Raw genomic sequence first — 12,305 nt, 5'->3', positions numbered from 1 at the left:
AAGAGGGAAGAAAGACAACAATAAGCAGCACAGCGGGTAGGTGACCAGTGTCACAACCAAGACTGCAGGGTTTTCTGCCACCACCCCCAAGCTTCTTTCCAGAAACTTCGGCCTATGTGATGTCTCTTGTTACCTTTGGTTTTCTTTCCCACGCTGGCCACATCTGTCACCAAAGCCCCCACCTAACAAGATAAAACACCGTCTTCTTCTACCCTACCTTCCTTAGTCTCTCCACAGATATTTCCTAAACCCTTGCTAGGCCCTGAGGACACGTGGGTGGGCACCTTTGGGTGCTCAGAGTCATCATCGGGTTGTTCATTCTGGTGGAGAGATGGATACATCAACAGACTATAACAAACAGTACAATCAAGGCTCCCAGAGTTGAAAGCACAGAGGCTTAAACTTACCGGTGGTAAGAAGCAACAGAAGTGGGACTTCCCTGGTGGTCCAGCAGCTAAGACTCCGCCTTCCCAATGCGGGTGGGCCTAGGTTCGACTCCTGGTTGGGGAACTAGATCCCACATGACACAACTTGAGTTCTGTGTGCAGCAACGTAAGATCCTGTGTGCTGGAGCTAAACCCCAGAGCAGCCAAATGAATGAATATTAAAAAGAAGAAGCCAAAGGAGGCAGGAAGTGGCAAGTTGGAAGGTCAGGGACGTCTTCCCAGGAGAGGTGACCTAGGATCTCAGTGTCGAAGGAAGACTAGACACAGCCTAGTTGAAGGAGGGAAGAGTCCTTGCAGATGAAGGGAAACACTCACGGAAAGGCAAGGCAGTGTATGGAAAGCGACGGAACTAGGACGGGTTTTCCTCTGTGACTTATCAACCCTGTCTCATTGCTTTGCACTCTACACTTAATTCCTCTCGAGTGAAATGATGCAGTCCTTCGGCATCCTGGAAAAGGTAGATAACCAATCATTTCATCTCTTAAAGAAATAGGCATTGATAACGAGGGTTATCCGTGAGATTCATCAGGCTCTTGGGCGAAAACCACATCGGGGGCTTAAGGGAAGCCATGTGGGAAGCTGATGAAAATCAGCCAGTTGATGTGAAATGTAATAAACCTTACTTTTTATTCTTTCTCCCAGGGAGTTTGAGAAATTGGAAGCCTTTGCCTGAGAGCAGATGATTTCTTGGGTTCTCTTCTCCTTAAGGATGAGACAGAAGGAAAAGCTCAGAAGGAGAATTCCCGACTCTTGGAATTTCGGGTGGGACCAAGGTCCCGTTTTGAAAACTTTTTGGACTAAATCTTTGCAGGTCCAATCTTTTCAAAAAGTTTGCCAAGATGTTCCCAGTCCTACATCCCAGCTGCATGAAGGAAAACCGAGCAGAGGGCAACGCCCTTCTCAGAGTGTGGTTTATTTCTGTTTGCAGCAACTCTGAAGACAGGAGGCCAAGGCTGACCTCTTTAGTCAAGAGTCTGGTCAACTTTAAAATTATGATTGCATGTGAAAGCTAAAATGGGAAAGAGAAAAAATCAGTTCTCAGGACAGAAATGCTAAAAACCCTTGGGCCACATTCCAGCCAAGGTCCTGGCCCTGCATACGGAGCTCCCATCAGGGGCGGGTGGATGGGGAGAGCGGCTAAGACCGGTTCAGGTCGGTTGAGTGTCCGGGATCCTGGGGTTTATTCTAGAGGTGTCCAGCTTACAGATAAACTTACAAGAGTGATCACCTACATAATCCTTAAACAACAGAAGCTCATGGCCAGGTCTCGTTATTGAGTTGCCTGCCAAAATATTTATCAGTTCTCGGTGAACTATCTACAGTAAAGACATCAGAGGAACGGGGCTTCCCAGGTGGCTCAGTGCTGAAGAACCCACCTGTGAAGCAGGAGACCTGGGTTCGATCCCTGGGTTGGGAAGATCCCCGGAGGAGGAAATCGCAACCCACTCCAGTATTCTTGCCTGGAAAACTCCATGGACAGAGGAGCCTGGCGGGCTGCAGTCCCTGGGGTCGCAAAGAGTCGCCCATGAATAAAGTGACTTAACAAGCAGGCATGCATCTAGTATGAGCTGATTTTGGTTACAACTGCAAAGACCCTATTTCCAAGGAAATTCACATTCATAGGTAAAGAGAGTTAGGTCTTCAGTGTATCTTTGGGGCAAACACGGTTCAACTTGCAACTCACTGTATTAGGTTGGCCAAAAAGTTCGTTCGGGGTTCCCATCACACTATAGGGAAATCCCAGAAGAATTTTTTGGCCAACCCAGTAGAATGAAAACAAGACCCTGGGCTAAGCAGGAGAGAACCTGGCTGGCCAACAGGCTACCCACCTACAGAGGTCCCCCTCAGCAAGTCCCTCGTCCTAAGTTTCCGTTCTCATCTCTAGCGAGGTAGTGCCCACCCACCTTGCTTTCCTCCAAGGTGACATGAGTGTAAAATGAAATCATGTAAATAAAAGCATTTTCTATCCAGAAAGGGTTGGTACCAGTGCAAGGGATTATTGTGAATTCACCCCACATTGTGTTGACTTTTCCCTAACATCGTAACTACATAATGAATAGGTAATGAAACGAGACACACAGCCTGTCTTCCAGGGAAGAGAATTTAAATTACATGCCTCCCTTCAGGTACGGTTGGACTTAAAAGTACAAGAGCAATCTGCAGTGAAGGAGACGAGCATTGCAGATTCTTGCTCCCTGGGTTTTCTATGCGCAGCAAAGCAGGGTGGTGTTCAGGTAAAACCGAAGGGTGGAAAGAAATTCAAAGGTAAACCGAAAGGACCAACGTTCTCCTCTGGGACCTCGACAGCATCTCCAATCAAGGGCAATGACTCCCCTCCCCTGTGTGCCTGTGTGGTCCATAATATTGCTTGCTCCCATGGCAATGTCCTGACAAAGGCCTTGAATTTGCTTTGTCTGATGACTTTTCTGGCTATGGGGACACAGACCACCCAACTTATAAAATTAGCTGAAGAAGTCATTTTCCTGGCTGACTGATGTGACATACTCCCATGTCAATTACACAACACAGAACCATTGTGTAACCAGAAAAAAAAAAAAAAAAAAGGTTTTGTTTTTTTCCCAAAAAATTTGGAGTTAAAAAAAAGCTCCCTTTCCCCTTTTTGAGTGGCCTGAACTCTAGCAATAAGAAAACTTTTTTCAGGCTGCAACATTAAGCCAAAGGGACTGAGAAGGTGTGTAAAAATGGTCACGTGTATTGAAAATGCCAAAATGGGGTGTGGAGTGACAGCTTGAGAACTTGAGTCACATCTGAAGCATCATGTGACCACTTGAGAGTTACCAATGACCACAGCAGTGATGGATTCTGTTGACCCTGGACCTCAGAGGGTTGGCTGACCCAGCAGAAATCCCACGGGGGAAAATTGCATCAGCAAAAAGAAGACAAGGCTGTGCCTCTGCCCTGCAAACCCAGCTCTTTATTTCTCCCTTCTGGGTAAGCGTGCTTCCCAGGGGCTTTCAGACACCTGCAGGAAGAGGCCAAATTACACACCAGCTAATAAACAAAACTTTATTTTCCTTTAATACAAAAATTAAATAGCAAAGTTTATTTTTTTTTGTACAGTGATAAATTAGAAATTTACAGTACAGACATTAATGCAGACATACGTTTGTACATCCTTGATAGCAGGGTCCATTTCTTCTGACGCTCAGCAATTCATTCAGGGCGCGTCGTAGGGGTTTGCTGGTACCTCTAATGTCGAACATCTGAAAGTCCCTCAGGTTGGCCTCAAGGGGGCTGGGGCTGCGGGTGGCTTGGGGGACCGAGAAAGGCCACACAGCAAGAGCTTGTCCGCCACACCAGCAGGCGGAATTTCATCTCTGTCTAGATCACACCTGATACTCACTCCACTTTTCCCACCGAGAGCTCAAGGAACCTTTGTCCTCCTCTCATCTGAAGTCTCACGACATCCCTGTGAGGTAGGAAGAAATTTAGGGCCACCTAGATGCCCCACTGGGAGAGACGTCAGCGTCGCCTTCCCAAAGGCCCCAGCCAGGCTGGCCCGAGCCCTCGGCAGGATGGTGGGAGGGCAGATGGACCCAGGTTCCGGGGGGCAGGGGCGCTTGCAGCCTCCAAGGAAGCCTGCTGGGATGACAGTGGTCGTATACTGAATACTGTGGGCAATCAGGGAGCTCCGTAAGCTTGGAGGACATGGCTCATGGGTCCCCAAGCAGGCCCTCGACAAGTTGCCTGGGTGAATACTGGGGATTTGCTGGTGCAAAGAAGAAGGGAAATAAGGTAAATCAGAAACAGAAACAGCAGGTGGGTTTACCGCGGAGTAGAGGCTTGTTGGGGCGGGCGAGGGGGCTCCGGGGTTCACTTCCCTCCGGGTAATGCCCAGTGGGCATCACCGCACACACAAGGACAAGAGGTGGCAGCAGACAGCTCTGCCGAGGCCACAGCGCAGCAAAATCCATTATTTAAGCCTCTGGGATCTGATCCTTGGTAGGAGCAAAATGCTCTGCAAGGAGTTTCCAAGATCTACGACCTAGGCCCTGGAGAAAGATGAGAACCTAGGTCCCTATCCGGATGTAATACAAACCCAGACAGGGACTCTGAGCCCAAGTACAGTAAAGAGGCAAAAAGAATCGTCGAGGGTCCAAAGACGTGACATAATTGGCTGGGACAGCAATGCCCTCCAACTTCCCCCATCACGGAATGCAGTTCAGGACGTAGATCGATTCTGGGGCTCCTTCCAGGGGGCACTCTACAGCCCTCTTCTGGCTGCGGCGGTGGCCCCCTCGCCAGAAGCCGGCATGTGCACACCTGGGTGAAATCTCCAGTTAAGTCTGCCTTCCAGGGCTGAGGCTGTGGGGTCCCTCCTTACACCCTCAGGTCTCAGCTGGGTTCCCCCACTGAATTCAGTGGTCAGGAGGCTGAGTGGGGCAGGGCAGAGAGGACAGAGCTGGGGTGCTGGTGGTGTCAGAACCCAGACACAGAAGCTTCCTGGGGTCCAGGTTTGGGGGACGCAGGAGACAGAGGCCCAGGGGAAAGCAAAGTCAGAGAGCATCTCGGGGAAATAAATGAGTGTCCCTCTTTCTCCTGGCTGAGGTCCCTGAGCAAGCTGCCAGTTCAGGAGCAGTCTCAGGGATCAGGAAACGGGTCTCCACAGAGGAAAAAGGATATGACTCAACCAAGGCACTGCATCAGGAGGTTCTGGTCAGCTTCACTCTGCCCAGGTTCCTCTGCCCTGAGGTGCAACCCTTATGGAGGAGGAGAAAGGAGCATGCCAGAGAGGAAGCTGACAGAGGTGCCCTTGGGCCTTTTCGAGGCCAAGGGATTTTGTAGGAAGTTACAATTATATACCTACTTCTCCTGGATTTCTGAGAAAGAGGAAGAACCCTAACCTTTTCCCTAGCAAGCTGCTGTCCTCAAATTCACCTGTGTGAGTCACTAGATTGGTTTCCCAGGTGGCTAAGTGGTAAAGAATCTGCCTCCAATGCAGGAGATTCGGGTTTGAACCCTGGGTCGGGAAGATCTCCTGGATGAGGGCATGGCAACCCACTCCGGTATTCTTGCCTGGACAATCTTTCTGGACAGAGGAGCCTAGTGGGCTATAGCCCATAGAATCGCAAAGAGTCAGACACGACAGAAGCGACTTAGTGTGCACACGCAAGTCACTAGAAAACCCCGAGCCCTGAACAACCTGCCCCGGAAGCCACATTAGATGGAGCCAAGGTTCATGATCATCTGGGGAGGTTTCCATAGAGACTGTCCTGTAACAGAATTGATGCTTTCTGGCAAAACCCCTGCACATCAATTTGCAAGGAACCCCGGGAAGGGCTGAGTGATGGGTTAAAGTTGGAAAGACCCAGGAAGAGGTTTATGGGATGGAGACAGTGAAACAGGTGGCAATTCAGCAGCCCCTGCTCCTTCTGAAACCAACGGCAAAGTTCAGCAGAACCAGGTTGGATTGGTTAGAGGAACAGAGTTGATCCTCCCTGACGTCCCTTAAGGTGCCTAACACAGGGTGTGACACACAGCTGGCATTCAATAAATGTGCTGATAATTAACTTTTTTTTCAAACCAATATCAATTTAAGAGGTGACAATAACTCACTTCAAGGTAACTGATAACTAACTCTTCAGCCACAAAGCTCCTTTCCTAAAACCGTAAACACCCTCCAAAGTCTAGAATGTGAAAGGAGCAACCTAAAAGCCTGTGACATTGTCAGTGTGTGCCAATGGCCAGCTCCAATCAAATATACTTCCCCTGAGAAGGCAAGAGACTGACGGAAGAGACATTCTAAGACCTAGAAAGCTCCAGAACTTGGGCATCCAGGTTCACCCAAGTACCCTTACTGTCACTATTTCATCATTCATAAACACGGAGCACCCTCTCCACAACTGGCCCTCTGCTAGGATGCTTGTCTCGGTCACCCAGTCACTGAAACATTACAAAGAGAACTGCATTGCAAACCCCTGCACGGTCCTTTTTCCCTTTCCTGGGCCAGAGTCTCCGAGCAACTCCCAAGACACTGGAGAGGAGCGTGAGTAAGGGCAGGCTTTGCCCTGGGTGCATGCTCCAGGACCCCGGCCAGCTATGGGAACCATCTGCGAGCAGCAAAGGGAGTTCACATTCTACGTTTCAGGGGCGATGCAGTCGTAGATGGAGTTCAACTGGCCCTTCTGGGGAGCATTTCTCATGCTCCTGGAGCCCTGACCCAGAGTCCAGCCAAGGTACTCAGGCCCAGAACACACAGTGGGGGCCACCAGTGCCCACTTAGCATCTGTGCACGAAACCCCAAGACTTTGCCTTCCAAAACAGGCAACAGTCCTTACGCACATCTTCATCTCAGCTCGAGAACCACACCAGACCAGAGAGAGAAGAAAGGAAAATGTCAAACTAGGGGCACGAAGCTCAAACAAAGACATGCTTATTTCCAGAATCTGAACTCCTATTTGCAATTTTGAGTCCCTGGAAACATTTCTCCACAAAGAAATGGGATAAAAGAGCTTTCCTACCTGTTTTAAAGGGGCGGGGAGGGGCAGGGATAAATAAATAATCATCCCAAAGTTGCTAAAGCAAAGACCGAGATGAACTTCAAGGACAGCAACCTGTTACATCAATCTGTCCCAAAGATCTGGTGATTAGAAGACCTCAGGGGGTTGAGGAGAAAGGCCAGTTATAACTTTAAAAGAACTGCAACTTTTGAGAGGCTGCTAGGGGGTACCCTCTTGCAAGGAATATAAAGCATACATTTTAAAAGCTCTGGATACCCCTGAAAAATGCAATTAAGACCTGTGCTGTAAGAGTTTGCAGTTCATTTCATATGGTCTACACTTTATTCCCTACAAACCAATCAAGCTCCTGGCTGGTATTCTGGAGATTCATTAAGCACCATATAAATACTCCAGGCCACACTGCCTCCAATGAAATCTTATACGGAGCCCTTGCCAATTACTAGGAAACAATTATGCACCAAAGTAGTTGGATTAGTTGTCCTTAGCTCCCTCTACAAAATTGAAAAAGTCTCCATTGCGCCAAGTAGACCAGACTCTGATAACATTCTTATGCTAAAGAGAAAAAAAAAGGCACTATCATTCTGAGAATGCAAGCTGACCATAGTTTTAAACTCAGTTGAGTAACTATTAAGTCATGGTCCAAGAATGTGCTTTTAATTGTAATTGACACACACAAATTATACAGTTAATCTGTGTGAATGCAAAGTTGCCAAGAAACGTAACATTTTAGCTCTTCCAGACTGGCGTCTGCATAGATACAATCACACAAAGTAAAATATATTAAGTCCCTGGTGCTCAATGCAATCGGTCTCTGGGGTGGGTAAGGTAAGTCGACTTGGTAGATCTCATTTTCCTCTGAATTAAGTGATTGTCAAGAAAGTGAATCGCCCTTCCTTTCCCCCCTCATTAGACCTGCTGCAGTGCAAACATTCCTATAAAAATACCTATTTTGAGTCATTAATGTAAAATGGAAAAAACAGCAGCGGTCTAGTAGGGAGCTGTTGAAATTTAAGAGGGAGAGAGAGAAGAAAAATTCACGGGATACCTCATGTGTGTTTGTACAGTACTTTTGTTTGTTCAAACAATTCTGTTTTATGACAAAGGCACTGAAAGATTCTGACACCACCTCTTGGGAGAGCAATCCACAAAGTTCTAAACAGCAGACAGTGTACCACAGAAAATGTTTATGTTAGATCAGCCAAACTATAAAACTCTTGTAACACTTCTCTGAACCCAGTGCTTCCAGTGTTTATAGATTGCTCTGCTGTCTGAAAGACCCAGTTAGTATTTAAAACTTGTAAAGGGTTAAAAAAAAGTTAATCTTTCTCCCTGTAAGTTGCCTAATCACAGCTCAAATCCCACCCTGCAGGGAAAAGGAGCATCCCCTGGACTTCCTGGAATCTCGGGAGGACCTCCACGCTCCAAGCTGCGACCTGCTCAAGTGATCAATGTTTTGATTTTTCACAGCTTTGAAAGCCTCTTACTGGCTTTTCCATTTTGGATCATTCCAAAGTCTGCAGCAAAATCACTAGTTTTATGATGCTGGGGGGGAGATGGGCAGCGGGGGGAGAGCGGTGGTGGATTATTGGGGGGGGTTACTGAAGTGTTGCTAGTTTGTTCAAACTGAGATTCACTGCATAAGCTTTTTAGTAGCACTTGCACCCCAATGCTGGCATTCCCCCTGGAAAGCATGGAGGCTGGCTAGCCTTATACCACAGTCTCATTACCTCTCCCAGGCTTCACCCAGCCATTCCCTCTTTTCTCTCTCTTTACCTTCCCAGAATTCACCAATCTGTTGGAACACTTCTGCCACGTGTGCAGAGTTTTGGCAGACCAAATCCACATGCCCGAAGTGATGCCCACCAGCAAAGACATAAAGATTTTCAACATTTCCACTGCCATGTTGGAGTCATCTGCGGAATACCGGAAAAGCGCCCAGTTGGAGATTTCATAGAAATAACAGGCAATCACGCAGGTTGCAGGCACTGTGTACAGGACCGAGAAGACCCCGATCTTCACCATCAGCCTTTCCAACTTGTCTGTCTTCGTCCCATCCTTTTGAAGATTCGACCGAATTTTGAACAAGGCCACCAACCCCGCAGCAATGAACAAAGTCCCAATCACCAGGTAGGTGAACAGCGGGGCCACCACAAAGCCCGTGAGTGCATCCAGGTTCTGGTTCCCCACGTAGCACAGGCCAGTCAGCTCGTCCGCGTCCACCAGTCTCATAATCAAGATGACAATGGTTTTCACCGCGGGGATGGCCCAGGCTGCGATGTGGAAATAAGAGCTGTGCATTTCGATGGCTTCATGACCCCATTTGAGTCCCGCTGCCAAAAACCAAGTGAGCGTCAGAATAACCCACCAGATGGAACTGGCCATTCCAAAAAAGTACATCAGCAAGAAAATGATTGCACATCCTGTGTTCTTAAGGCCTTCTTGAATGAGAACAGGTTCTGCTGCCTCTTCAAAATCGCAGGATATCCTTTCCCGGCCTACAGTCAGCCTGACAATATAAGCAATGCTATAAATATTATAGCACATACTGAGAAAGATGATGGGGCGCTCTGGGTAGGAAAACCTGGAAGAATCAATCAGGAAGGTGAGCACAGTGAAGGCGGTGGAGATGAAGCACAGGCTGGCCCACACGGCCATCCAGACGTCGGTGAACTCCTTGGCCGAGCGGCTGTACAAGCCAGCGTCGTAGCCACACTTGAGAACACAGTTCAGGCTCCTTTTCACCCAGATGTACTGATCCGAGTTGGTGCCCACGGAGTGGCACTCTTCCCCAGGCTGGATGGGGGTTTTGTGAGGCAAGGGCACTTCCTCATCACCTGGCCCTTCCATGCACATGTGGTTGTGGTCGTTCTGGGGCGGGAATTTGCTGCAGTTTAGGCTCTCCGGCCAGGCAAAGCCAAACTCCTTCAGCACAGGCTCGCAGTGTCTCTTGACAGAAAGGCACATCCCGCCGCAGGGCCCGATGGGGATGTTGACCTTCTCTGTGCACATGGGCACATACACGGAACAAAGGAAGAACTGGAAAAAAGTCAAGAAACGAACAAAGAAAACAGTGACAGTTGACATGGAAGTCTGACCGAAGGCTTGCACAAATCTGACTTGCTTCTGGGCAGAGTCCATATCTACTTTTAAATCAGTCTATAGGGGTATCTGACTGTTGACTCTGACCTCAAATGAGCTTGCCTAATAATCCATCACTTACACCTTTTTCTACTTCTGGGTCTAGTAAACCCTTTCCAGGAGAACATAGATAAATAAATAGATAAAAGGGACTCAAAGCATTACATAATCCCCTTTTGCACAACACTTAGGGAAATAAACCTTAAAGAGCTGACTTTGAGCCTCCCTCCCCTTTCAGCTACTATATGAAAGAGCTGAACAGACTAATCAGTCTGACTCAGTTCTCTGGATGATGGGGTGCTTTATTTTTATCCCCATTTCTTTATTACCATAAAACTAAATATTCAAAAAAAAGGAGATCCGGCTTTTATCATGTTAATAGTCTCTCCTTCCTCTATTTTATTCCCCCAAATTATTTTTTAACCATTCTCATATTGAAACAGAAAATGTTCTCATTGACGCTGTTAAACCCAAGGATGGGAAGCAAGTTGAAATCTCTGGGTATCAGGGGCTTTGTTTGGCCAGGTTTCCTCAATGAATAATAATGAAGCACAATAGGAAAATACAAATGTTCAGTCCCTGAAACTGCAATACCAGCAGGGGAGAGTCCAGTTGCTGTCCTCAATTCCTCCAGCATTGATAAACAGTCTGCTTGGCTCCGTACAGATGTTGTCTATGAAGTCTAGAGTTACAAGTAACTATTTTCCAGCATGTAAAGGGATCTCGTCCTGTCCTTCAAAACAGCTTGGCTGCCTCCCCAGGATACGTGTAATTAAAAATATATATCCCTGAAAAGCTGTTTTGCCAACAAAATTGCCACTGGTGTCAGGATATGTGTTGTTTCCAAACTGAGAGCTCGAGAATCATTGTCCTAAGCTTTCATAACCTAGTTCTAAAATGCTGACACTTCCACAGGGACATTTCACCAGCAACAGGTTTAATCCCAACCATCCTTCTGAAACCGCCATCCAACTTTTCAAATGACCTATGTAAAAACATCCACCTAGTAAGTCAATTGCCTGCCTGTTTATCTCTTAGAAGTTACAATCAGAACCACAGATTTCCAAAGCTTTCAGCCTGGATAACTATAGAACTATCCTCTATTCCTCTCCACTCCTCCCCCACCCCTCCAGTTCTCTCTTTTCTAAATTTCTAAAAATCACTCATAGCCTTTCCAACAGAAACACAACCAGTGTTAACATTTTTAAAAGTTTCCTTCCAGTTCTTTTTTTTTTCAGTGAACTTGTCGTTGTGGTAAGATTATAATCACTCGTATATACAAATTCTTTCTGCACTTATTATATTAGGAAGAACATTTTCTATAGGACTACATAAGCTTTAATATTTTTAATGACTGGGAAAAAAGAAAAAAAAAAAACTTCCAATATACAAGCTACCTTCTGGAGCTTGACCCTACTATCGCCTCTTCCCCAAGTGATGCCTTCTCCCCCTCCATGTCCTAAACCTGCCCTTAACCCTGAGAATAAGAAGGAACTCAAGACAGCGCAACCATTCCTTCGCACATGACCTCTACAATCATGCAAGACACCGCGAGGGGCCATTCTGCAGAAAATGGGCCAGGGGTGTTGCATTTAATAACACACCCAAAAAATACGGGGGAGAAAGGAGGTCGGCGAGGGAGCAGAAATTCCCTGTCGCCTTATCACTCCCTTCCAAGTCTTAGCTGCAACTGGCTGCCGTGCGGAGGACTCGCCCACCGAGCAGCGGCGGCCAGAATCCTTGGCAAAGATAACTCTCAGCTCCGCTGGGGTTAGGGGCTTGGCCAGACACGGGTGGGCAGAGGAGAAAGACGGAAGGGCGGGGTGCAGAGCGGGTTCTTTCGCAGGCCAGATGACTTACACAACGTTTTGGCCTCCAGTCCCTGAGGAGGGACAGCAAAGTGGGGGTGGGGATGGAAATCACTTTTCCCGGATAGATATCATTCCTTGAGACCTAGGAAGGGCACAGGGGGCTCGACCTGGCAAGGGCCCCGGGGAGTGAATCCGGGGCTCGGAGGCGTCCCCCTGCCCCAGGGGTCCCGCCCAGGGAGGGGGCGCCCACCTGCAGCTGGCTGGAGCAGCCGTACTGGATGAGCGGCGTGAATGTGGTCAGCTGCAGCTCGGCGTCCGTCTGCAGCTCGTGCCCCACCAGGTTGGGCATCTTGGTCACGTTGTAGCCCAGGTTCTGGCACATGGAGATGCGGATGGGGTCGGCAGCGCCTCTCCTCCTCGTCCCCGAA

At 48.0% G+C, this 12,305-nt stretch overlaps 1 protein-coding gene across 1 annotated transcript in view; it reads right to left on the bottom strand.

The window, feature by feature from the left end:
• Nucleotides 1-3,461: 3,461 nt before the first annotated feature.
• Nucleotides 3,462-12,305, bottom strand: part of FZD4 (frizzled class receptor 4) — an 18,493-nt gene continuing 9,649 nt past the window's right edge. The window contains 3 exon segments of the mRNA XM_010853250.1: nucleotides 3,462-9,964; nucleotides 12,128-12,277; nucleotides 12,279-12,305. Coding sequence (XP_010851552.1) covers nucleotides 8,636-9,964; nucleotides 12,128-12,277; nucleotides 12,279-12,305 — 1,506 coding nt within the window. The 3' untranslated portion in view covers nucleotides 3,462-8,635.

Source organism: Bison bison, unplaced genomic scaffold (assembly GCF_000754665.1).
Source record: "Bison bison bison isolate TAMUID 2011002044 unplaced genomic scaffold, Bison_UMD1.0 scf7180017864324, whole genome shotgun sequence".
In the NCBI taxonomy this organism is placed as follows: domain Eukaryota; kingdom Metazoa; phylum Chordata; class Mammalia; order Artiodactyla; family Bovidae; genus Bison; species Bison bison.
The sequence above is the reverse complement of the archived record's forward strand: the minus strand, read 5'-3'. Positions and strand labels throughout refer to the sequence as shown.